General features: G+C 42.6%; 1 protein-coding gene, 1 long non-coding RNA gene and 1 pseudogene across 3 annotated transcripts; 2 read left to right on the forward strand and 1 right to left on the reverse strand.

Annotated features, from left to right (window-relative positions):
• Nucleotides 1-432: 432 nt before the first annotated feature.
• On the reverse strand, nucleotides 433-11,169 carry LOC143269074 (uncharacterized). The gene is made up of 3 exons (XR_013045416.1): nucleotides 11,068-11,169; nucleotides 1,567-1,639; nucleotides 433-1,357 (listed from the first exon to the last, which is right to left on the reverse strand). It is a non-coding gene; the product is annotated as an uncharacterized LOC143269074 (long non-coding RNA).
• Nucleotides 6,212-22,216, forward strand: Defb1 (defensin beta 1). The gene is made up of 2 exons (XM_006998483.4): nucleotides 6,212-6,497; nucleotides 21,986-22,216. Exons 1-2 carry the CDS (start codon nucleotides 6,437-6,439, stop codon nucleotides 22,132-22,134), a joined length of 210 nt encoding a protein of 69 aa, XP_006998545.4. The 5' UTR covers nucleotides 6,212-6,436; the 3' UTR covers nucleotides 22,135-22,216.
• Nucleotides 6,504-22,216, forward strand: LOC143269073 (large ribosomal subunit protein uL23 pseudogene; annotated as a pseudogene). Its single transcript, XR_013045415.1, has 2 exons — nucleotides 6,504-15,128; nucleotides 21,986-22,216. The product of XR_013045415.1 is annotated as a large ribosomal subunit protein uL23 pseudogene (transcript).
• Nucleotides 22,217-22,476: the final 260 nt, after the last annotated feature.

Consider the following 22,476-nt stretch of genomic DNA (forward strand, 5'->3'; position numbering starts at 1 on the left):
GCTGCTGGAAAGATGGTTTGGCACGTGAAGCCCTGGATGACACACCTGATAACAGGCACAACCTCCTGAAAGTTGTCCTCTAATATCCGAACACCTCCACCTGCACACTGTGACATATACACCCACAAACACACAGTCGCAATCACAAGTACACACACACACACTTAATAAGTAAATAATGTAAAATAAAATTTAGAATGTTTTAATTTTTGAAACTCTGAAAGGACTTCCCCCTAACCCAAGTGAAGTTAACCCTTATCCTGTATTATCCTGTATAAGTGCTGTATGTGCTCCTTCACCATGGAATTTAGCCCTTGAAACTCAACTGACGTTTCAGTGTTATGCTAAGAATGAGAGCTCATGGGGTTGGGGATTTAGCTCAGTGGTAGCGTGCTTGCCTAGCAAGTACAAGGCCCTGGATTCAGTCCTCAGCTCTGGGGGGGGGGGGATGAGAGCTCACATCTGTCCTGCCCACTGCCGAACCACTCTAAGTCTCTCCTATACAAGCTTTATACCCTAAGATGACTGTATAGCATTGGAATATAGATCAAGAGCAAGCTCAGAGACAGAGGGCAGAATCTACAAGTTGCTGTGACCCAAAGAATGATCACAAGACAGCTCTCACTCAACCCTCTCCTCCACCTGTGAGGAACCTGGAGCATGCAGCCACTCAGCCTCTCCCTTTCTCTAGATAGTTTATAGCCCAGGATGAAAGCACATCCCCAAACATTTAATCAACCTGAACTAGCTCTTGTCCAGATTTCCTTTATCCATCACTCACAGCAGCCTTTCATTCTTCACAGAAAGATACTCGAGAAGCTTAGTAAGTCCCTCAAGGTAACATTGGTAATACAGAAGCCCCGAGCCAAGCTATGTCTACAATGGGCTCCTTCGTCTTTTCAGGCTCTGAAGACACACATGGCACTCAGGTGCCTCACATCCTGGGACCTTCAGCTCGATATCTTCTAAATGAGACTTCCTCCACAGTGCTCTGCTCAGTCCCCACAGGAGAGAATTGTTCTCCTCCAGGTCCCCCATAGAAAGCCAACACTTGGTCCAAATGTTAAAAACAGTGTGATTTTATGGATTGTGAAAGGAAACAATGGAGGGGTCTGGATCACAGCAGTCAGAAGATTGTCAGATCTGCCCTTACCTTAAAAACGCAAAAGTCGAAAAAGTGTTTGCTTTCAGAAACACATTATAAGGTGTGTATAAACTTCAAAACAATGGTGTGCACATTTGCGGAATGTGTCAAAAAGGCAGGTGCTGCTGGCAACTCTCCTCCAGGGGCTGCTTCAGGAAGGGCTGCTGGCCTAAACACTGGTTCTACAATATTGTAAGAGTCCTGAAATTGAACCTGAGGATGACAGGTGACCCATGACTTATCTAAGATCCTGTTCAGCCAGTTCCGTCTAAGCCCTGTCTCTGAGCTGGCCTTCTAGTCTTCACCCTGGGCTTCTCACCAGGCCACTGCCTCTCTCCCCACTTCCTCTTCCCCTCCTAGTCCCCCTCTCCCTCCTACTCTCCCATTCCTCCTGTCCTCCCTCCCTCTCTTCCTCCTCCTACCTCTCCTCCAGCTCAGCATCTTTCCCTGTGTTGACAACTACAGCAGCGCCAGACTCCTGGTACCTTCTCATCTCTGTAAATTTAATCACAAAAACATCAGCAGAGAAGAATGAATTACAACAGATTTGGGAGGACTCTGGCAGGGTTGATGGAACATACAACTCAAATTTGCTTTTCATTGAGGACTTGCAATGCAGCCTTGAAATGAAGCCCCCTCTTCACACTTAAAATAAATGGAATGTAGGCGGTGGTGGGGCACACCTTTAATCCCAGCAGTCGGGAGGCAAAGGCAGGCGGATCTCTGTGAGTTTGGGGCCAGCCTGGGCTACAGAATGAGTTCCAGGAAAGGCACAAAGCTACACAGAGAAACCCTGTCTCGAAAAACCAATAAATAAATAAATAAATAAATAAATAAATAAATAAATAAATAAATAAATAAATAAATAAATAAATAAATAAACAGAATGAAAAGATATCATTCGTTGAATTTCTGAAATGCTTCCAATTATTTTTGTTTTCAATAATGTTAATACTAAGAAACACCCCAGGGGCTCAGGCAGCCTGACAGACAAAATGTACTCAGTTCCCAACATTAAAGAGGCCATCATGAATATAGTAGATACTGGTAATATGGACACATACCTAAAGAATACCTTAATGATAACCTTCCCAGTGATGAGAAACAAATGCAGATCTTAATAAGTCAAGGGCCCTGCAGAGCCATGTGTATGGTCAAATTCCAAGACCCTGAGAAATTAGTCAAGGTCAACAGTGAAAAGTAGCTTAAGGACTCCCTTTAGGGCATCGTCCAGGTGGAGTGGCCCAATCCCAGGGCCAGAACAGGCAAGTCATGGACTGTTTACCTGGAAAGCTCAGAGGAATCTTCCAACAGCCCCACTTCAGTGCACGATGTAATATTAATTCATTCTGCAATTACTTTCTGTATCCACAAAACATCTGATCCTCTGGAACTAGATTCACTTTCTCTTTACTTTCCTAACTACCAGAAACCCTTTCTTCCACAAAAGCTCATCCATGAAGCCTGAGAAATGGTATAAATGTATCACAGCTGTTCAGGTCATGATGGTGACAGCCCTGCTTGGTCCTTGGACCTCTAAGTCCCTACAGGAAACAGGAACTCTCTGAAATAGCTACTGGTTAAATGTCTTCCAGCTTTGATACCGTGAGTCTATGATTCCAACTGTCAGTAAGTGGTGATTCTGGGCAAAACCGTGCACTGATGATATCCACACTATCAGCCAAGCAGGAGTCTATCCTTGGCCCCACCTGCCAGATCACAGTCTGGAGCTGGAGTAATAGACCAGTTCTGAATTCTGAGACTATCCTTTATGGAGTAGGAGTATATGCCAGTGAGAGATACTTCCAAATTGTAAGCATTATAACAAATGGGAGGATTCATCAGGAGAAGCACATCATGAGTGTTCCCTTTGTTATTTTCCCTGGACAGGAGACTTCTGATGGCAGAAGCCATGATTTTGTGACCTCCGATGGAAGAGAGCCAGAACCCTACTTGATCTGAAGCCACTGCAATGCTTTCTGCTGAAGCAGCTACTACATCAGGTTCCTCTAGAAACACAATGTGTTTCCCGACCTCTGCAGGGTAGTCATAGACCCTCTTACGGAGGGACCAAGCCAAGACCGCACTCTTCCCTACAAGCACTGCTGAGGGATGTGAGGGAACAGAGAGGGTCCCACACTGGGATGAAGGTTCCTTCTGAGAAATAAGCTAGAAAATTAATCATAGGATAGCTAAAGTTCTGTCAACACAGCCTTAAGAAACAAAATGTCTCCAGGGTTCAGAGGAGAAAACATCACTTCTGAAAATTAGAATTATCATTTTGATTCAGCTCGCTCCCCAAATTCCTAGTTAAACTGAGATTACATGACACCTAGCCATAGAATTTTGAGATGTTTTGTTTAAAGATCACTATCATGTTTCACCTGCAGAATGACAGGAGTGCCCAATGCTATTTCCATTTCTTTGAAGTCACACAGGCAGTCCATAAAGACATGTGGAGTCTCTAAGTCAACTTCTTCCTGATGGAATTGGGGTTCACACAATGAGTAAGAATGAGAAAGAGCCAGAGCTGTGTTTCCTGTCTATTCCATGGTAACGCCCTATTCTCCAACCCTCAGATTTCCTGAAGAGGCACCCCTAGAAACTAGCCAGCGGTAACTTTACTTACAGAGCAAGTGCAAGTCACACTTTCTTGGGGCTTTTATTTCCATCCGGATGACACCATTAGAGTACCTACCCAGCTGCATCCTATGTCATCTTCATGTGTCTATACTCTGAGCAAAATTTCCAAAAGAAACTCTTCTCTCACCATACTCCAAAGATACTGAAGACTTCCTGCCTCACACAGGAACCAAGTAAATGTGCCCGTGTATGTGAATGTTACTTGGATCTTGATATAACATGCACTTAATAGTTCTTATGTTACTCCCAGCACGTTACATTCTTTGAGCATCGGTCTGCATTTCAGAAAACTGATGGGAGACACAAATAACCATGCACGCTATTGAATAAACACCCAACAGCCTTGCTTTCCCAGAATCTCTTGTAGCCGACCTTATGACTGAGGCTCTAGCAGTCAGTGAAGTATCCAGACTCAGAGCATGACTACAGAGAGAGAAGGGCCAAGGTTGGGATTGGGAGAGAAACAAATCTCCCCATGTAAATCTTTCTCACTCTGTCTTTGTGTTTCTCTCTGTGTATTTTTCTTTTCCTTTGCCTCTGACTTTTTCCCTCTCTGAAGGCAAACCTGTGTCTCTGTCTTAGCCATTCTCAATCTCTCTTCATCTCTGGTACTCTTCTAGTTCCTCTTTTTCTGTCTCTACCATCTCTGTCTCTATCTCTGTCTATGTCTGCCCCGGTATGTGTATCTCTCTCTCTCTTTCTCTCTCTCTCTCTCTCTCTCTCTCTCTCTCTCTCTCTCTCTCTCTCTCATATATATATATATATATATATATATATATATGTATAGAGAGAGATAAATAGATAGTTGTGTGCATATGCATGCTTATGTGTATATGCTTGTGTGTGTGTGTATGGGTATGCTTGTGTGTGTGTGTGTATGGGTATGCTTGTGTGTGTGTATGCTTGCGTGTATGTGCTTGTGTGTGTGTGTATGCTTCTGTGGTATTTGTGTGTGGTTGCATGTTCTTGTGTGTGTGCTTGTATCTGAAAGGTCAGGTCCATGTCTTAGTATAGAAAGCTGTTCTGCTAGTGGTGGCCATAGTTTCTGAAGAGTCTGTGCTGGTGCCTCCTTTGAGGTGGCTGCAGCCTAGGATCCTCATCAGATCAAGTGGCACAGACTGGACCTTGTTCCTAGCAGTTTAGCTACAGCTCAGTCCTCCAGCCCCAACAATGGGGCTATATGCTTCTTAGCATCACTTTAAGAAACTCTGCTCTTGGTGACTACCCTAATTTTCATCATAGAACTTTCGTCCAGTAACTGATGGAAGCAGATGCAGAGATTCACAGCCAAGCATTGGGCCAAGCTCTGGGAGGAAGGATTGTAGGAGCCAGGGGGTCAAGATAATGACAGAGGAAACCCATAGAAACAGCTGACCTAAGCTCGTGGGAGCTCACAGACTCTAGACTGACAGCTAGGGAGCCTACATAGAACTGACCTAGGCCCTCTGCATGTGGTGACAGTTGTGTAGCTTGTAGACACCCTACCAGTGGGACCAGGATCTGTCCCTGATGCATGGGTTGGCTTTTTGGAATCTATTCCCTACAGTGGGATGCCTTGCTCAGCCTTGATGCAGGATGAGAAGCTTGGTCCTGCCTCAACTTGATGTGCCATGCTTTGTTGACTCCCATAGGAGGCCTTACCCTTCTGAGGAGTGGATGGGAGGGTTAGAAGGGAGTTGGGAGAGGGAACAGAAAGAGAGGAGGAAGGAAAATCTCTGATTGATATGTAAAATAAGTTAAAAAAATAATAAAAAACATTCTCAGCTGGAAAAAAAACTCTGCTCTTACATGTTGGGTAGAGGCATTTACTGTTGCTTATAAATAAGATCCTTCATAATATTCTAGGAAATCTGCTTATAGATTTGCACTGGAAATTCTATGAAAAATAAGATATTTTAAAATGGTACAATAACTGAATACTTAGAGCCTAGCTAAGCATTCACCAGGTGGACAATTGCTCCTCCCTGGACTTAACTCAGATGCTTTTCTGGAGAGCCAGAGTCGGGAAAACCCCAGGAAGAGGTGCCCAGTTGGAAACACCAGCTCTTTAGAGCCTTCAGGGAGTAAGGTTTGAATGCAGAGATGAGAAAGCAACCCCCACTGCTGCTTCCATCCCAGCAATCAGCTCACCATCCTGCCAGGAGAAGATAAACCCTGAGCACGGTAAAGGGAAACAGCTAAACAAAAGGGAACCACAGCAGCCCGGAGCCACAGAGTCACCTGTTTGGGTTACTGGGCGACTCACAGGTTCTCTGAACCTATCTAACCCAAGAGGTCCTGATAGGGGCTGCCTCGCAGAGTCTCTTAGAATCTCAACCTGAGAATCAGAACAGGCTTGACAAGAGATGCCTATGCCTATTATCCAGGCTGAAAAAATAAAATCCAGCTAGAGCTGAGGAGAGGTAATGTACCCACAGGACTTGGACTCTTTCTCAGGGCGAATACCATGAGGTGTCATTTGAACTGCACTGTGGTTTGCAACGCCTCCCTTCAGCTTATTTATGAGGTTATGCAACCAGTGTTCCTATAAAAAAAACAAGCTCACTCAGGCTTCCGGAAGCATCTGTCAACTCAGCTACCTGGGAGTCTCTTGTCCTCTCTGCACTCTGGACGCTGGACGACCACGCCGCCGCTGCCGCCGCCACCGCCATGAAAACTCATTACTTTCTCCTGGTGATGTTATTTTTTCTCTTCTCCCAGATGGAGCCAGGTAAGCCTTGGGAACTTGTTGATGGCCCTGACTGGGACTGGGGACACAGAGGCTAAGGGGAAACAGGTAATAGTTAGCTCCTGGTTTTGCAAGCCTAGTGACAGGAGAGCCTTGTGAGTGGCCTGTGGTCAACTGCTGGGCATCAGCAAAATGAGCTTGGTAAGGAATTCACAGTGAGTAGTGGGTATCTTCCAGCTGTGATGTTTGTCCCTAGAATCTGAGACAGGTCTTGTGTGGGAGTCTGCTTTGCCTGTGCTAAGATTCTTCCACTGAGAAACAAGCTTTTTTATCCAGGGAGACACACTAGCCTCACCTGAGTCCGGGGTGGAGCATCTCTGAGTATCCCGCTTCAGGCAAAGTGCCGCTGCCCCTTCACCAGGCCAGCTCAGCCAGTTGTAAATGCCTAGAAACGCCAGGTAAGCAGTCAAGAGATGACAGATGACCTTTCGCATTCCCCAGTAGCCACATTCTTCTGGCAAGGAGATTTTACCCATCAAATGGAAGGGCTTCACATCTGTCCAGAGGATGCTCAGACTGTCTGGGCCACAGTAGCCTGTCCCTGACATGGGAGACAGGATCCTGAAGTAGTGATTGAGGACATATTTTTCCCCCAAAGTAATCTCTCAGGGTAACATTGAGAAAGTCATGCATTTCTGAGCTTTATTTCCATATTTGTATTAGGAGGGTCCTGGGGAAGGAATTTTAGTTGTGAGATTCTCTGGAAAATCCTGTTTTGTTTTTCTCTAGGCTATCATGCTAGCCTCTGGAGGTATGTGTTTCAAAATAGTTATGTCCCAATTTTCCCATGTGAAATCTGGATCCAGGTGCATTCTTAACATACTGTTTTTCATGGTGAGGTAATGGCTCTTAGAGAGGTAAAGAAATGCATTTAATAAGTTACACTTTTTTAGAGTCTGAAAAATGCCAGTACATGCCAACTGCACAGTGCATGCTATTTGACACACTTGTCTTGGCATGTATTAGGGGTGGGGTGGGAATGCTTTCACTGAGTAAGAAGGAGACATTTCCTTCTTGTGGCCCAAATTCAAGAAAATTTAAAAGCGTATTTTTCAGAATAAAGACTTATTTTTGTCTACTATTCTAAATGTGATGCTAGGTAGCTCCTTCAAACCATGGAAACAGGACCACCTCTCAAGGGTGGGCAGACTCAGTCATACCTCCTGATCCTTCATTATAAGAATGGATCCAGGAATACTTACCAGGATTGCTAGAAACTTCCTAGGTACAGCCACTCTACTTCATTCTTTTAGGATACAAATATCCTTTCTGTATAACCTGTCAGTACAAGAATTCTCAAGCCACCTCTCTGGAAATAGTAAAGAGCAGAGCCTATCTCACACCTAAAGTCAATACGGTGATATTCAGGTCACTCTAAGGGTCCCCGGGGCCAAGAAGGAACACCGAGGAACACCTAGTGTACTGCAAGGTTCTATTTGACCACAGGGAAGGATGCTGTCTAGTAAAAGTATTTTCCTCTGGGATTAATATGCTGGCCTGGTCCTTATGCTCTAGGTGGGGAGGAAGAATGAAACACCTCAGGTGTCTTTGCATTAACATGTAGGTTCCTGAGAGTCTCCAGAGCCAAGCTGCAGGTGGATCTTGCGTGTATTTGGCATAGGTTTTGGAGTGTGAATTTTGAGAGTTCTTGATTTGCTTTGTTTGGATACAGCCATAGATTGTAGGTAAAAATCATGTAGGTTTGTAACACACCACATGCTGTTTTGGGGAATGCATACACTACAAAACAGTTAGGTCTAGCTAGATACTGTACCCATCACCTCAGGCATTCGAAGTCATTGTCAGCTCAGTTGCTTTGTTCCTTCTGGCCACATTCTCTCTAGACCTACACTGTCTGCTGAACTCAGTTTAGTGTGAAGGGTGATGGCTTCTGTTTCTGGAAGGCTGTGTGGCCCCTGGTCTGATGTCATGTCCCATCTGAACCCTCACAGGCACCATCCCCACAATTCCTTTCTGGCAGAATCCTTAGACCTTCCCTTGTCCAGCTGGTCCACAGGACTCCACAAGACAGGACCATCTAGTTAATCAGCCTGTTTTCCTGGGAAATAAATAAATGGGCTCCCCACTATCTCCCTGTAGAAATAGTCTGTGAAAACAGAATGATGTCAACATAACAAGATCTCAGCCTAGGTCTTTGGAAACCAAGGGTGATTGAGGCTGCCACTGAGCAAATACTTAGTGAGAAACAAATATGTACAGCTATTGCCAGGGGAAGGAGGAAGAGCCAGAGAGAGAGGGGGGTCTCCAACTGTCTATAAACCTTCAACTCTAGAGGAAAACACAGCTCAAAATCTAACTATACAAGTGAATAACTCCATCTGCCCTGGGAAATGCTGCTGGTTTCAGCCGCCAAGAGACCTTGTAAAGAGATAACCTCCTCTGAGACATCAAGAAAGGCTTCTCTAAAGAGATTGAGATAGAAGGAGAAACAGAAGTCATTTGGTGGACATCGTGTTTCAAACATTACTTCTTTCTCAACAGTTAACAATAGCAATATGCCACATATTAGACTCATCTTTTGTTACAAACAGAAGATGTGGCTATATTCTTACTTTACCAATGTGGAATGTGACTGATTAGGGAGTGTTACTCTACACAGATGTCCCTACCCCAAGTCTCTGCAGACTCTATCACAACCTATCACTTTCCTTCAGACCACTGGACACAGAACTCTGAGATGCCTGGCTGCTGAGGACATTGTATGTGACAGGCGAGATGATAAGAGGCATATATAAAAAGTTGGAGAGAAACAAATCAATAGGACATTTACATTAAGTCCTCATAATATTTCCAAGATGGATATAGAATCAATATCTACATTTTATGGACAAACAACAGTAGGTCAGGAGCTCAGCCCCAGACCTCAGCTCTCCTATGGCTTCACGGGGACTCTCAAGGCTTGGAGGTAAAGCAGGGTTATAGAAGGAGGCACTGAGAGAGGGGATAAAAATCCTGTCAGCAAATCTATAGATAGTCAGGGCCAGATCAAGATGCTTTATGAGGTAGGACACATCTGGGATGGGTTGAGACAGGAACAAAATGGAAAATAGCCTTCTGAGACACTGACTTGTCTGGAGACTGACTACAGACCAGTCCAAGGTGACATCAGGCAGTCACTAGGAAGTCCTACCATCAAAGCCATGTTTCTTCCTATTGCACCTGTGACAATTAATTAGAGGTCAAAGAATTAACCCAGCCTACCCCTACAGTCATTCACAGCTCCACAAGCTCCTCCCTCCCTTCCCCGAAAACTCTAGATGCAACCCTGCTAGGTTAGGCCTATTGCCTGTACTAAAACAGGAAAATGACTCCAGGTACTAGCATTGTGTGACCTCAGTTACCACCCTTTCCTCTCAAGTGTCTCATCCAGAAATCTCCACCCTGATCTGATTGTCCTAATTCTCTCTGTCTCTTCCAATTCCCATAAAAGCTTTCAGTAATAGAAATCTACCTGCTACCATCTCCATATTCCATCTAGACACCACACATTCCATTAGCTAAAAAACAAAACAACAACAAAACAAAAAACAAAACAAAAAAAAACCACAAATCAGTCATATAACCTCCACATTGGGTTGGAGAGGGCCCCAAGTTAGCAAGATGTAGGGTTCAACAGGCATACTCCAAAGCATCATAAAAACAACACTATACTTTTCGCCAAGATGGCACTGAAAGCAAAGAAGGAAGCTCCTGCCCCTCCCAAAGCCAAAGCCAAAACGAAGGCCTTGAAAGCCAAGAAGGCAGTGCTGAAAGGCATCCACAGCCACAAAAAGAAGAAGATCCACATGTCCAGTGGCCCAAGACCCTGCGGCTCAGGAAGCAGCCTAAATATCCTTGAAAGAGTGCACCCAGGAGAAACAAGCTTGACCACTATGCCATCATCAAATTCCCCCTGACCACTGAGTCAAGAAGATAGAAGACAACAACACACTTGTGTTCATTGTGAATGTCAAGGCCAACAAGCACCAGATCAAACAGGCTGTGAAGAGACTCTATGACATTGATGTGGCCAAAGTCAACACTCTCATAAGGCCTGATGGAGAGAAGAAGGCGTATGTTCAATTGGCTCCTGACTATGATGCTCTGGATGTTGCCAAGAAAATTGGGATCATCTAAACTGAGTCCAGCTGGCTAATTCTAAATATACTTTTTCACCATAAAAAAAAAAAAAAAAAAACTATAGGTTTTTTTTTTTCTTTTTTGTTTTTCGAGACAGGGTTTCTCTGTGTAGCTTTGTGCCTTTCCGGGAACTCACTCTGTAGACCAGGCTGGCCTCGAACTTACAGAGATCCACCTGGCTCTGCCTCCCGAGTGCTGGGATTAAAGGCGTGCACCACCACCGCCCGGAAACACTATAGGTTTTGATTTTCATCGATAGGGACAGCTTTGCCAGTGTCATCTGAGTGTCCCGGGATATCTTCCACATGGGGACTCTGCCAGGCCTGCTCTACAGATCTTTTTATGACTCAGACAGGTTGATGGCAAGAACACATGTCCACTCAGATCCCCAACCCTGTATTCTTTCACTCACTTCCCAAGATCCCTGAAGAGATCATCAGACACACATTCCCTCTCAAGAAGAGTCTAGAGGGGCAGTGCATTCAAGCTCCATGAAGTTGGAGAGAGGTGCTGCTGAGGACTGAAGCTGGCCTTGGGTTTCCCGCTGCACAGCGGTATCGGGAGCCACTTGAATTCAGAAGAGAGACTGACTTGAGTCTAAGCTGGTTTACAGTTTTGTTGCTTTTTCTGGGAGTGGCAAGTGTAGTTGATGACCCTCCTCTTCTCATGCCTCCACTCATGACTTCACAAACACCCCGCCTCCAAGGCAACGTTGACTTTTCTTTTAACACCTCCAATTGGTGTTCTTCCTGGGCCCCTCCCCAACATGCTGGAAGCCAATTTCCTTGTCCTGACCTGGAGAAAGACTTTCTCTCAATAGCAAAATAGCAAGGATTCTGACAGGCTGCTTTCTTGCCTATGATTGACATTCAGTCTCTGCTCCACAGTCAGGGCTACGGTGTAGGTATGCAGTCACCATTAAGAAAATCCAGATGGTTCCCCTACATCTGAGTTTCTCTTTCATGTTCCACATTCACTCTATCCCATGGCCCCGACCTCTCTCCCAGTAGGTGTTTCAACACTGAGTCTACCCGTAGATCTGTCGGGAGAGATGGGTGAATTGGGGCTTTAATTTTTACCAACCGTTGTCCTTTGGCAATCCATTCCACTTCAGCCTGAAGGTATTTTACTCTAAAAATTTTTATCTTTTCATCAGAAATTCTTCAATATTCATTTGCATTTTTAAAACTTCACATTTGCCTATAATTACACCATAGTATCACAGAGTCTTGCCTGTATGGCTCAGGTTGTATTTATTTGTTTATTAGTTTTTTTCTTTATTTAAGGGATATTTTTATTCATTTTACATACCAACCACAGATCCCCCTCTTATCCCTCCTCCTGCTCCCACCCAGCTCCCCCCCTCCACTCCTTCAAAAGGGTAAGGGCTCCCATGGGGAATCAGCAAAGCCTGGTACATTCAGTTGAGGCAGGACCAAACCCCTCCTCCCTTCATCAAGGCTGAGCAAGGCGTCCTACTATAGGTAATGAGCTCCAAAAATCCAGTTCATGCACCAGGGTTAGATCCTGATCCTACTGCCAGGAGTCCCTCAAACAGACCAAGCCATACAACTGTCTTCGTATGCAGAGGGCCTAGTCTGGTCCCATGCAGGTTCCACAGCTGTGGGTCTAGAGTTCTTGAGTTCCTTCTAGCTTGGTTCATCTGTCTCTGTAGATTTCCCCACCATGATCTTGACTCCCCCTCCTTTTGCTCATACAATCCCTCTTCCCTCTTTTCTACTGGACTCCCGGAGCTCTGCTTGGTGCTTGGCTGTGGATCTCTGCCTCTGCTTCTACCAGTTACTAGATGAAGGCTCTAGCTTCTCTGGTGTATTTAAAGCAGGGAAACTGAGGACACAAATCCCGACATCTGCAGCCTGATTAGTGCATGTTCATTCTCAGATATCAACTCTCCCTGTCTCTTAGTTCCCCAAAGTCTCCTTAAGAAAACTTATTTTCACAGATCTCTTATATAAAGACCAAAGATCGCACTCAGTCTTTTAATAGATCTTCATTTGTGCTGTTGGTCATCCTTCCTTGAATCCTTAAGCATCTGCCCTACACTAGGTCATGGTTGGCCTCAGTGGCATGAAAGGTCCTTGGCACTTCGTCCTGCTGCAGATTTACTATGTGATGATTGCATGGAAACCAACCGTGCCCTGCCGACTGCTGCAAACTGTTTTCCTCCCTCCCCCATCCCCCTCCATGGTCCTCGAGACATATGTTGTTCCTCATTTCCTAGTAGAGAATCACTTTTGGTGTTCCAATAGCCAACACCTATTGTGGTACTTGACTAGAAAAGTTTCTGCGACTTTAGGACACTGAGGAAAGGTGACAGGAAGGCCAGGAGTCACGATGTTAGCTCTGGAGCAGAATAGAAAACAGTATAATCCTGATGCCCAGAACAATGAAGCATTGCTACCCCATTTGGGGGATGACTAACCTGACCTCAGTCCCACGACAGGTGGTAAGGTGGGAGTGAAGAGATGAATGTCACTAGAACGTATTAAACAAAAACATGAAACTGTCAAAGAATGTATTAATAATTAGAGAATAATTGCTGGGTGGAGATTTAGGATGTCAGGCATAAAAGGCAAGATTGTACATCATACTTACACAAAATTAAATTGTTGTGAGTTTATAGTAATACACTTGAAAATTTAGATAAAACAGAAAAATGGCTAGAAAAATCAAACTCATTGACACAAATGCCCTATGTAAGTCTCAGTCCAGTTAAGATGGCAATGGAAATATACCACACTGCCTTCTCAGCTGAGCCAGAGAACATTGCTCCGAAGTTTATCACTGTCCACTCATAGCAGATACCTACAGATCTAGACTGCTGCTGTGTGACAAATGGCATAGATGACTTTCAGAGACTCTTTAATGAAGAAATGTGAACTTTCTCCCCTAAACGGATAGCTAAGAAAATTGCAAACCAGAACATGTCTCTTTACTCACTTTGTTTTGTATAGATATTTTAGTTGGTATAGTTGACTTTTGTGCCGCCATCTGAGGGTCATTTGAAGGACAGTCCATCTTCTTGAGAGCCGATATGGCAGAAACATGACTTTTGGGATTTGGCTGAGTTTGATTTGGTTGTGATGGAATAATGGTCTACTCATTCACTCTCTCTGAGCCTCAGTTTCCCTATCTATAAGTTAGATAAAGCAATGTATTCCTTAGATGGCTAGGACAACTTTAATTTATTAATCAACCATGAAAGGAAAAGTGAGCAGCCTTGGTGTATGAGAACTGGGGAGATCTGACGATCTAGGCTCCTCGGTTGCCAATTTGAGAGGTGTGGTGATCTATGATAGGTCATATAAGAGACTTGTTCTAGGACAGAGTGTAACTAGAAAACTGGCATTATACTAACTATACAAAGTAACTGGTTCTGTTGTGTCATTTCCATACATACATACAATGTTCTGTGATTATACTCAAAGCCCATGACTCTTCCTAATCTTCCCTCACTGTTTCCCCTTCTACATCCTCAATAGCACCACTCTCATTCCCATGGGCCCTCACCCCACATGTAAGAGACAACATCCAATACTTAGCCTTTGTAGGACCCGTTTCTCTTATTACATGACCGTCTCTGGCTCCATACACCCTGGGTTTGAATCCAGCACTTCAAAAAATATATTCCTATAAAGTTGAGTTATTTTCTAGTTTATAGTTCCTAGAATAAATTATAAATGTGCAGCCAAATCTGGATACACACTGTTCATAAACATTTGACATGTATAGATGAAATATTTCTAACATTTACAGGGTTGGATCATACTACTAAGACATATTTGGAGTATTTACCTAGTCCATTAGACATCAGGAGAAATCACAGATAAAATACTCTCCAGAGAGTGGAAGCATCTCTGTCTTTAAAACATATGTAGAAAGTATAATTCCATAAATGCCAGAACAAATTACTATGGAGTCCAATAATTTTAATGATGTACAATGAACCAAAATTAAGTTTTTTGAGAACATTTAAAAAGCCTGACACTAAGTTCAGAGCTCTTTGTACCCTTAATATAAGAGATGATTAAAACTACAGAGATAATTAGTTCCTGACTTTTCAAGCTAGTGCATATTAAATATACAACACAATGGGGTTCGTATTACATTTCCATTCATGAATATCATGGACTTTGATCAAATTCACCCCTTCATCACCCAATCTTTATCCTCACTTTCCCATATAATATTCCTAATCCCCTTTCTTCTTCACACACTCATTTATGCCCCCAGGTTCCATGTAGGAGAGAACATCCATGATGCTTGACTCTGAGTCTGACTTAGTCCTCTCGCTCTTATGCTCATCACTTCTATCCTTTCTCCTTAATGGTGTTTTCTCTCCATTACGGCAGAAGAGAACTCCACCATGTATACTCACCTGTTTAAGGACATCTAAGATGGTTCCATGCCTTGGCTACTGTGAATAGTGCCTGAAGTAGCATGGATCTGCAGGTACCTCTGTGGTGTGCAAACTTACATGCTACAGGTGCACACCCAGGGCTAGTGTTGTAGATGACATCACACAGTAGTGTTAGTGTTACCTTTTTGAGGATATTCCATACTCATTGTCACAGTGTCTGCATTACTTTGCATCCCCCTGGAAGTGTATGCTCTTCCTCTTTTCCTGTGTCCTCCCAGCATTTCTTTTTTTGTTTGTTTGTTTGGTTGGTTGGTTTGGTTTTGGTTTTGGTTTTTCAAGACAGGGTTTCTCTGTGTTGCTTTGTGCCTTTCCTGGAACTCACTCTGTAGCCCAGGCTGGCCTTGAACTCACAGAGACCCGCCTGGCTCTGCCTCCCGAGTGCTGGGATAAAGGTGTGTGCCACCACCGCCCGGCCCAGCATTGCTTGTTTATTTTTTCTTGATGAAAGTCAATTTGACAGTGGTTATATGGGATCTCAGTGTTGTCTTGATTTGCATTTCCCTAGTGAAAGTTTAGTGTGTGTGTGTGTGTGTGTGTGTGTGTGTGTGTGTGTGTGTAATCATTAGTATTTTGTCCTTTTTTGTTGGAAAAGAATCTGTTTAATTCATTTATTTCCTGTTATTTTCTCTTCTGGTATTTAACTTTTGGTGTTGAATTGGATATTACCTTTTCAGGATATTGCCACTTGGCTGGATGAACAGTTGCCAATGGCTTTCTCTGACTGGCAGCTCTCTCTTAATTTTGTTGATTTCTCTGCTGGGCCAAAGCTTTGCGACTGCATGAAATCCTACTTACTTAAAGATTCCAGAAGTCCAAATCAGCCATGAACTAGCGAGTCGATTCTTAAAGCACCAGCCTTTTGATGGACATTTGATAACCAAGTATCACTAAATACTAACCATAAAGTCTTTATATTCTATCTTTACATGACGTCCTTATGTTTATTGAGTCACTTCAAAGTTTTAAGTCTAATATCAAGGTCTTTGTTACACTCCAGGTCAATTTTTGTGAAGACTGAGAGGCAGGAATCAAGTCTTCTACATGTGTGTGTTCAGTGTCCTCAGCATCAGTTACTGAAGCCTTGGGCAAGGTGTTCTGTCACAGTGATAGAAAAGTAACCAAGATATCAGGTCTTCCTCGCCATGATGCGCTCTCTCTCTTTCTCTCTCTCTCTCTCTCTCTCTCTCTCTCTCTCTCTCTCTCTCTCTCTCTCTCTCTCTCTGTCTGAAACAATAGGACAAAATGGACCCTCTTCCTTCCTTACATTGTTTATTGTCATGATATCCTACCACAGCAACAACATATAAGTCACTTATAGTGAAGTTGGTATCAGGATAGTGGAGTTATTGACATGAAGAACATGAGAGAATTTGGAACTTTAGACTAGAAAAGTCACTGAATTCTGTATCCTGAGTTAAATGAGCTGTTCTAGTGGAGTCCTGGAGCGATTCAAAATTCTGGAATTCTGAAAGAAATTCAGACAGTGGAGGCCTTGGCTCATGAGTTTTCAAAGGGAAAAATGATTCAAACTGTACCTGAGCTAGAGGTCATTCATAAAATTTTGCCAAAGAATCTGGTTGCCTTCTGTCCATGGCCTGAGAATGTATGTGAGGCTAAATTGAAAAGTGATTGGAGGAGGAGGGAATGGGGGATGTGTTGAGGGGGGAAGCTAAGGGGATGGGAAGAGAGAGAAGAGGGGAATCTGCGGTTGGTATGTAAAATGAATAGAAATTTTCTTAAAAAGAAAAAAAAGTGATGTATCGATTTGTTATTGTTGTTGTTAGGAAATTTTAACATAAGACATGGTTAAGTCTGTGGCATGGTTTATTAATTATGCCAGTTATTCAGCTCTACAATCAACAGGGACAACACACATGGTAGGAAAAAATAAAAATGTGCAGTTTGGAAAGAAAAGGTCACCAGGAAACCTAAGACTTCAATCATGTACTAAAAAAGAGTTTGTATTTTTTCATATTTTTTATTTATTTTACAATACTATTCAGTTCTACATAATAGCCACAGATTCCCTTATTCTCTCCCTTCCTGCCCCCCTCCCCTTCCCCCCAGCCCCCATTCCCACCTCCTCCAGATCAAGGTCTCCCCCGAGGACTGGGATCGACCTGATAGACTCAGTCCAGGCAGGTCCAGTCCCCTCCTCCCAGATTGAGCCAAGTGTCCCTGCATAAGTCCCAGGTTTCAAACAGCTAACTCATGCAACGAGCCCAGGACCTGGTACTACTGCCTAGATGCCTCCCAAACAGATCAAGCCTATCTCACCTATTCAGAGGGCCTGATCCAGTTGGGGGCCCCTCAGCCTTTGGTTCATAGTTCATGTGTTTCCATCCATTTGGTTATTTGTCCCTGTGCTTTATCCAACCTTGGTTTCAACAATTCTCACTCATATAAATCCTCCTCTTTCTCACTAATTAGACTCCCAACGCTCCACCAGGGGCCTAGCCGTGGATGTCTGCATCCAGATTCCTCAGTCCTTGGATGGGGTTTGTGGCACAACTATTAGGGTGTTTGGCCATCCCATCACCAGAGTAGGTCAGAGTTTGTAATTGTTAAAGAAAAGCTGTGTGATCTGCACAAGAACAACAGGGAAGGTTGTAGCTAGAGTTTTCTTGCCTTGCCCACAGTCAGGACAAATCTTTGTCACCCGCCAGTCCCACAGCCGCTCAGACCCAACCAAGTAAACACAGAGACTTATATTGGTTACAAACTGTATGGCCATGGCAGGCTTCTTGCTAACTGTTCTTTTATCTTAAATTAACCATTTCCATAAATCTATACCTTGCCACGTGGCTGGTGGCTTACCGGAGTCTTCACATGCTGCTGGTCATGGTGGCGGCTGCAGTGTCTCTCTGCCTCAGCCTTCTGCTTCCCACAATTCTCCTCTCTCCTTGTCCCACCTACTTCCTGCCTGGCCACTGGCCAATCAGTGTTTTATTTATTGGCCAATCAGAGCAATTTGACATACAGACCGTCCCACAGCAGAAGGTCCTCCGAGGGGCAAGACCACACTCAGATGGGGCCTCCATGTTATGAGAGAACTGTATTCAGAAGCTTCTGCAACTGAAGTCCAAGTGGCTAGGGACCATCTCAAGCTGGAAGCAGAACTTGATAGTGTTGCCCATGTGGCACTTGTTTTGAAGACAAGAACTATGGAAGATGAAGGGGGTCATGGGTTTTTTTTCCTTTGCGGTTTTAGAGAACTAAGGAGAACAGGTAATGTGCAGCAGGGTTAGAGTTCCTTCAGGGAATTCCCAAGGAACCCTAACCCCCATTGCATGACGCTGTCATAGTGAAACCTGGGTTGTGGTTGAGATCCCAAGATGTTTGAGATGCCAGAACCATGAGATATCAGCCAAGGAGAACTGCATACAGGAAATGGAATAAAAAAAAATCAGCCTAAGAGAAAAATGCAGATTGCAGGCAGCAAAGCCGGAGAGTTGGTTCCATCTGACCTATTGAAGCTGAGGCTTTAGATGCTCTACATGGGCCAACAGAATCTGGTCTTACCATGGTAGCTTTCAGTTTTGCTTTGGTCTAATCTTCCCTTGCTATGCTCATATTTCTCCATTTTGGAACGGAAGTATATATTCTGTTGAATGTTGAAAGTGTGTGATTTGTTTTGTAATTTTTACAGAGGTCACAGTTAAGAGATTGCCTTGGGTCTCAGAAGAGACTCTGGATATTGGAACAGTTAAAGATTATGAGGACTTTTGAAGTTGGATTAAATGCATTCTCATCATGAGATGGCCATGAGGCTTAAGAGGCCATGGGTAGAATGTTGTGGTTTTGCTTAAGTAGTGGGGGAAGGGATCTTTTTGGCTTTCTGAGTTTCCCCTCTGCAGAGGCTCTTTGTCAGTTTGTCTGGTGTGTGTGTGTGTTTCCTCACCCCCAATAAACACCTTTCTTCAACTGCTAAAAAAAAAAAAAAAAAAAAAAAAAGAAGTGGGGGAAGGTATTATAAACTTCATAGATGCAAATGAAACTTAAACAACCAGTTATTGTAACCCATGAATATAGCAATGGACATTCTAAGGACATTTATAGCTATCAGTGCTTGCAATAAAAAAATAAGACCTCAAGTAAGGCTCATGAATCTGAATATAAGTAGATAATACTGTTGGGGTTAGATTATGGAAGCTTCGGGAAGGGCAGCCTTGCTGGATGAAGAAGTCATAGGTTCTTGAGGGTTTATAGCCTCACTCCATTTCCTGTTCTGTCCCCCTGCTTCCTGTGTGATGAAATGTGATTAGCTGGTTCCCTGCTCCTGCCACCATGCTTTTCTTGACTGTAGCCAGGCCTTCCCCACTGTGACGGACTTTATCCCCAATCCCAGAACTATAAACCAAAATAAACCCCTTTCTACTCTGAGTTGCTTTTGGCCATGATATTTTACCACAGCAACAGAAAAGTAATTAGTAGAAGCAATATATTAAATAAGAATGGTGAGAGTACATACAGTCATCTCCTTCCTGATATTAAAGGAAATGGTCTCAACTTTTCTCCATCCAGTATAATGTTGACTATGAGTTTGCCAAATATAAACCTTGTTATGTGGAGGCATGATCCTTCTTATCCTGGTGTCTTCAGGGTTTAAGCACAGTGATATTAAGTTTGCTCAAAGTCATTTTCTGCATCTATTGTCATGGTCATGAAAAAAAGCTTTTCCCTTCATTATATTTATGTGCTGCACTGTGCTTATCTCACACGTGCTGGACTACTCTTGCACACATGGAATGAAATAAACTTGATCATCATGTATTGACTTTTGAATGTGTTATTGAATTTAGTTTGCAAGGATTTTATTCAGAGTTTTTACTCTACGTTCATCAAGGAAATTGATATATAGTTTTCTTTTGTCATTGTGTGCCCTTATCTAATTTTGCATTGGTCTAATAACTGCTTTGGATAATTGATTTGGAGATGTTCTTTTCCTTGTTTTATGGAATAGTGTGAGGTTCTGTAAATACCTGGTAGAATGCTATAGTAAATTTCACCAGTATTGAGTTTTCTTTGTTGAGGATGAGAGTGACTACGCCTTGAGTCTCATTGCTCACTGTGGATCTATAGCATCTCAATTCAATGTTTATAGGTCAGATGTGTCTAAGAATCTATCCATTTCTTCTATATTATATACTTAATGTCAGTATAATTCTCCAGGTATTCTGTAGTGGCCCTCTGGATGTCAGAAGTATCTGACGTAATATTCCCTCACTCACTTCCGATATTATTGTCTTCAGTTTTCACTTTCTTTTACTTCACTTTCTAGTTATTGTGGCTATGAATTTGTCTATTTTGCTTATCTTTTAAAAGAAACAATTCCTTGTTTCATTGATACTTTGACTATTTCTTGGTTTTAAACTTTATTACTTTCAGCTCTGATTGACATTTATTGTTTATTTCCTTGTTACTAATTTAACTTTCATGTTGATATTATTTTTTTAATATGTCAAAGTTTGTCATTAGCTTACTTGAGGTCTTATTTTTTATTGCAAACATTGATAACTATGTCCTTAGAATGTTCATTGCTATATTTAATGGGTTATGATAATTGGTTGTTTAAGTTACATTTGCTCCTATGAAGTTTATAATACCTTCCCCCATTTCTTCAATAACATACTGATTTTTCAAGAGCAAACTTCATATTTTTCAGTATATTCATGTGTTTATACCTTTCTCTTGTAGATAATTCCTAATTTTATTCTACTGTAATCTGATGAGATACAAAAGTATTTTAACATTTATTTGTTAAAACTTGTTTTGTGTATTTTAGAGCCTTGAGATGGAATAGTCCTTATAATCACTGCATCTGTGTTACAATTACTCTGAAGTTTCTGAGTTTCTGTGCTCATTTTTGTCTGGGATATTTCTACTGATACTAGGGTACTGATATCATCCATTAGCACTGAATCTTGATATTCTCTCTCTCTCTCTCTCTTCCTCCCTCCCTGTCTCCCTGTCTCTGTCTGTCTCTCTCTCTCTCCCCAATAGTGTTTGTATTATGAAATTGGAACCACCAAAATGATGAATATATATTTACAATCATTACATCTTTCTCTTACAGTTTTTTGAGATTTTCATGAGTACTGTATTTACATCTTGTCTACCCCAATCTTTCTTCTTCCAACTCTTCCTACATTCCCACACTCGCTCTCAAATTTATCACCTCTTCTTTGAGGTGATAAGTTATTTGATTTTTATCACCAAACACAACCTACTCAGTCAATTCGGTGTTGCTTATATGTATATGTGCTTAGTGCTGGGGAACCTATCATGGGCTCATCCCTGTAAAAAGACTCACTCTGCCTCTCTTAGCAGCCATTAACTGTGTATAGCTCTTCATCTATGAGTGGGGCCTTATGAGATTTCCCCCATCCATGTTGTAATGGCAACTGATGTTGCTATTGTATAGGTCTTGTTTAAGCAACTGTGATGTTAAGATTTCACAGTGCAGCTCACTGTTGCATATATCAGGGGATATATATATATATATATATATATATATATATATATATATCCTGATAATTGTGCATATATATATATATGCAACAGTGAGCTGCACTGTGAAATCTTAACATACATATACAAATATATATATACAAATATATATATATACAAAACCTGAATTATCTTCCCCTAGAAGCTATCAACAGTCAATAGTTCCTTGGTTATGGGTAGGGGCTCGTGAGCCCCCTCTTCATACTGGAATATTGAAGTGTGGCTTTACTTAGGGGGCTCAAGATTAATTTCATAACAATTGCCTGTAAGAGAGAATTCTCTTACGTGCTACCAGCTTCTCTGCCTTGTATTTACCAAATGTTCTCAAATCTTTGGCGTTACAGCTAAAAGTCTAAACATGTCTGCTCTCCCCTTGTAGGTGCTGGTATTCTCACAAGTCTTGGCCGCAGAACAGACCAATACCGATGCCTCCAACATGGAGGATTCTGTCTCCGCTCCAGTTGCCCTTCTCATACCAGACTACAGGGAACCTGTAAACCAGATAAGCCCAACTGTTGCAGGAGTTGACAGTGATTTGAAGAATGAACATAAAAGACAAGTGAGGGATAAACCATTAGTATTTTAATAAAGGAAATGTTTTCAAAGCCTATTTATATCAAATCAAAATGAATTCCATTTCTCAGTTTAGAAGAGGTTTTTAAAAGTGTAAGGCTGAAGTACAGGGCTTAGAACAAGAGGTTGGAAAATCCAGAAAACCTGCTTGGCCCTGAGTAATGATGGTCACAATTTGAGTAGTGTCATTTTTATTTCATTTTTATCACCAAACTACAAGCATCCAGTGCAGGAAGGTCACACAGAACTGAACAGTGATCGCAGCTATCAGATCTCCTGGGGCCAAACAGGATACTC

This window comes from Peromyscus maniculatus, chromosome 17 (genome assembly GCF_049852395.1).
Source record: "Peromyscus maniculatus bairdii isolate BWxNUB_F1_BW_parent chromosome 17, HU_Pman_BW_mat_3.1, whole genome shotgun sequence".
NCBI classification, from domain to species: domain Eukaryota; kingdom Metazoa; phylum Chordata; class Mammalia; order Rodentia; family Cricetidae; genus Peromyscus; species Peromyscus maniculatus.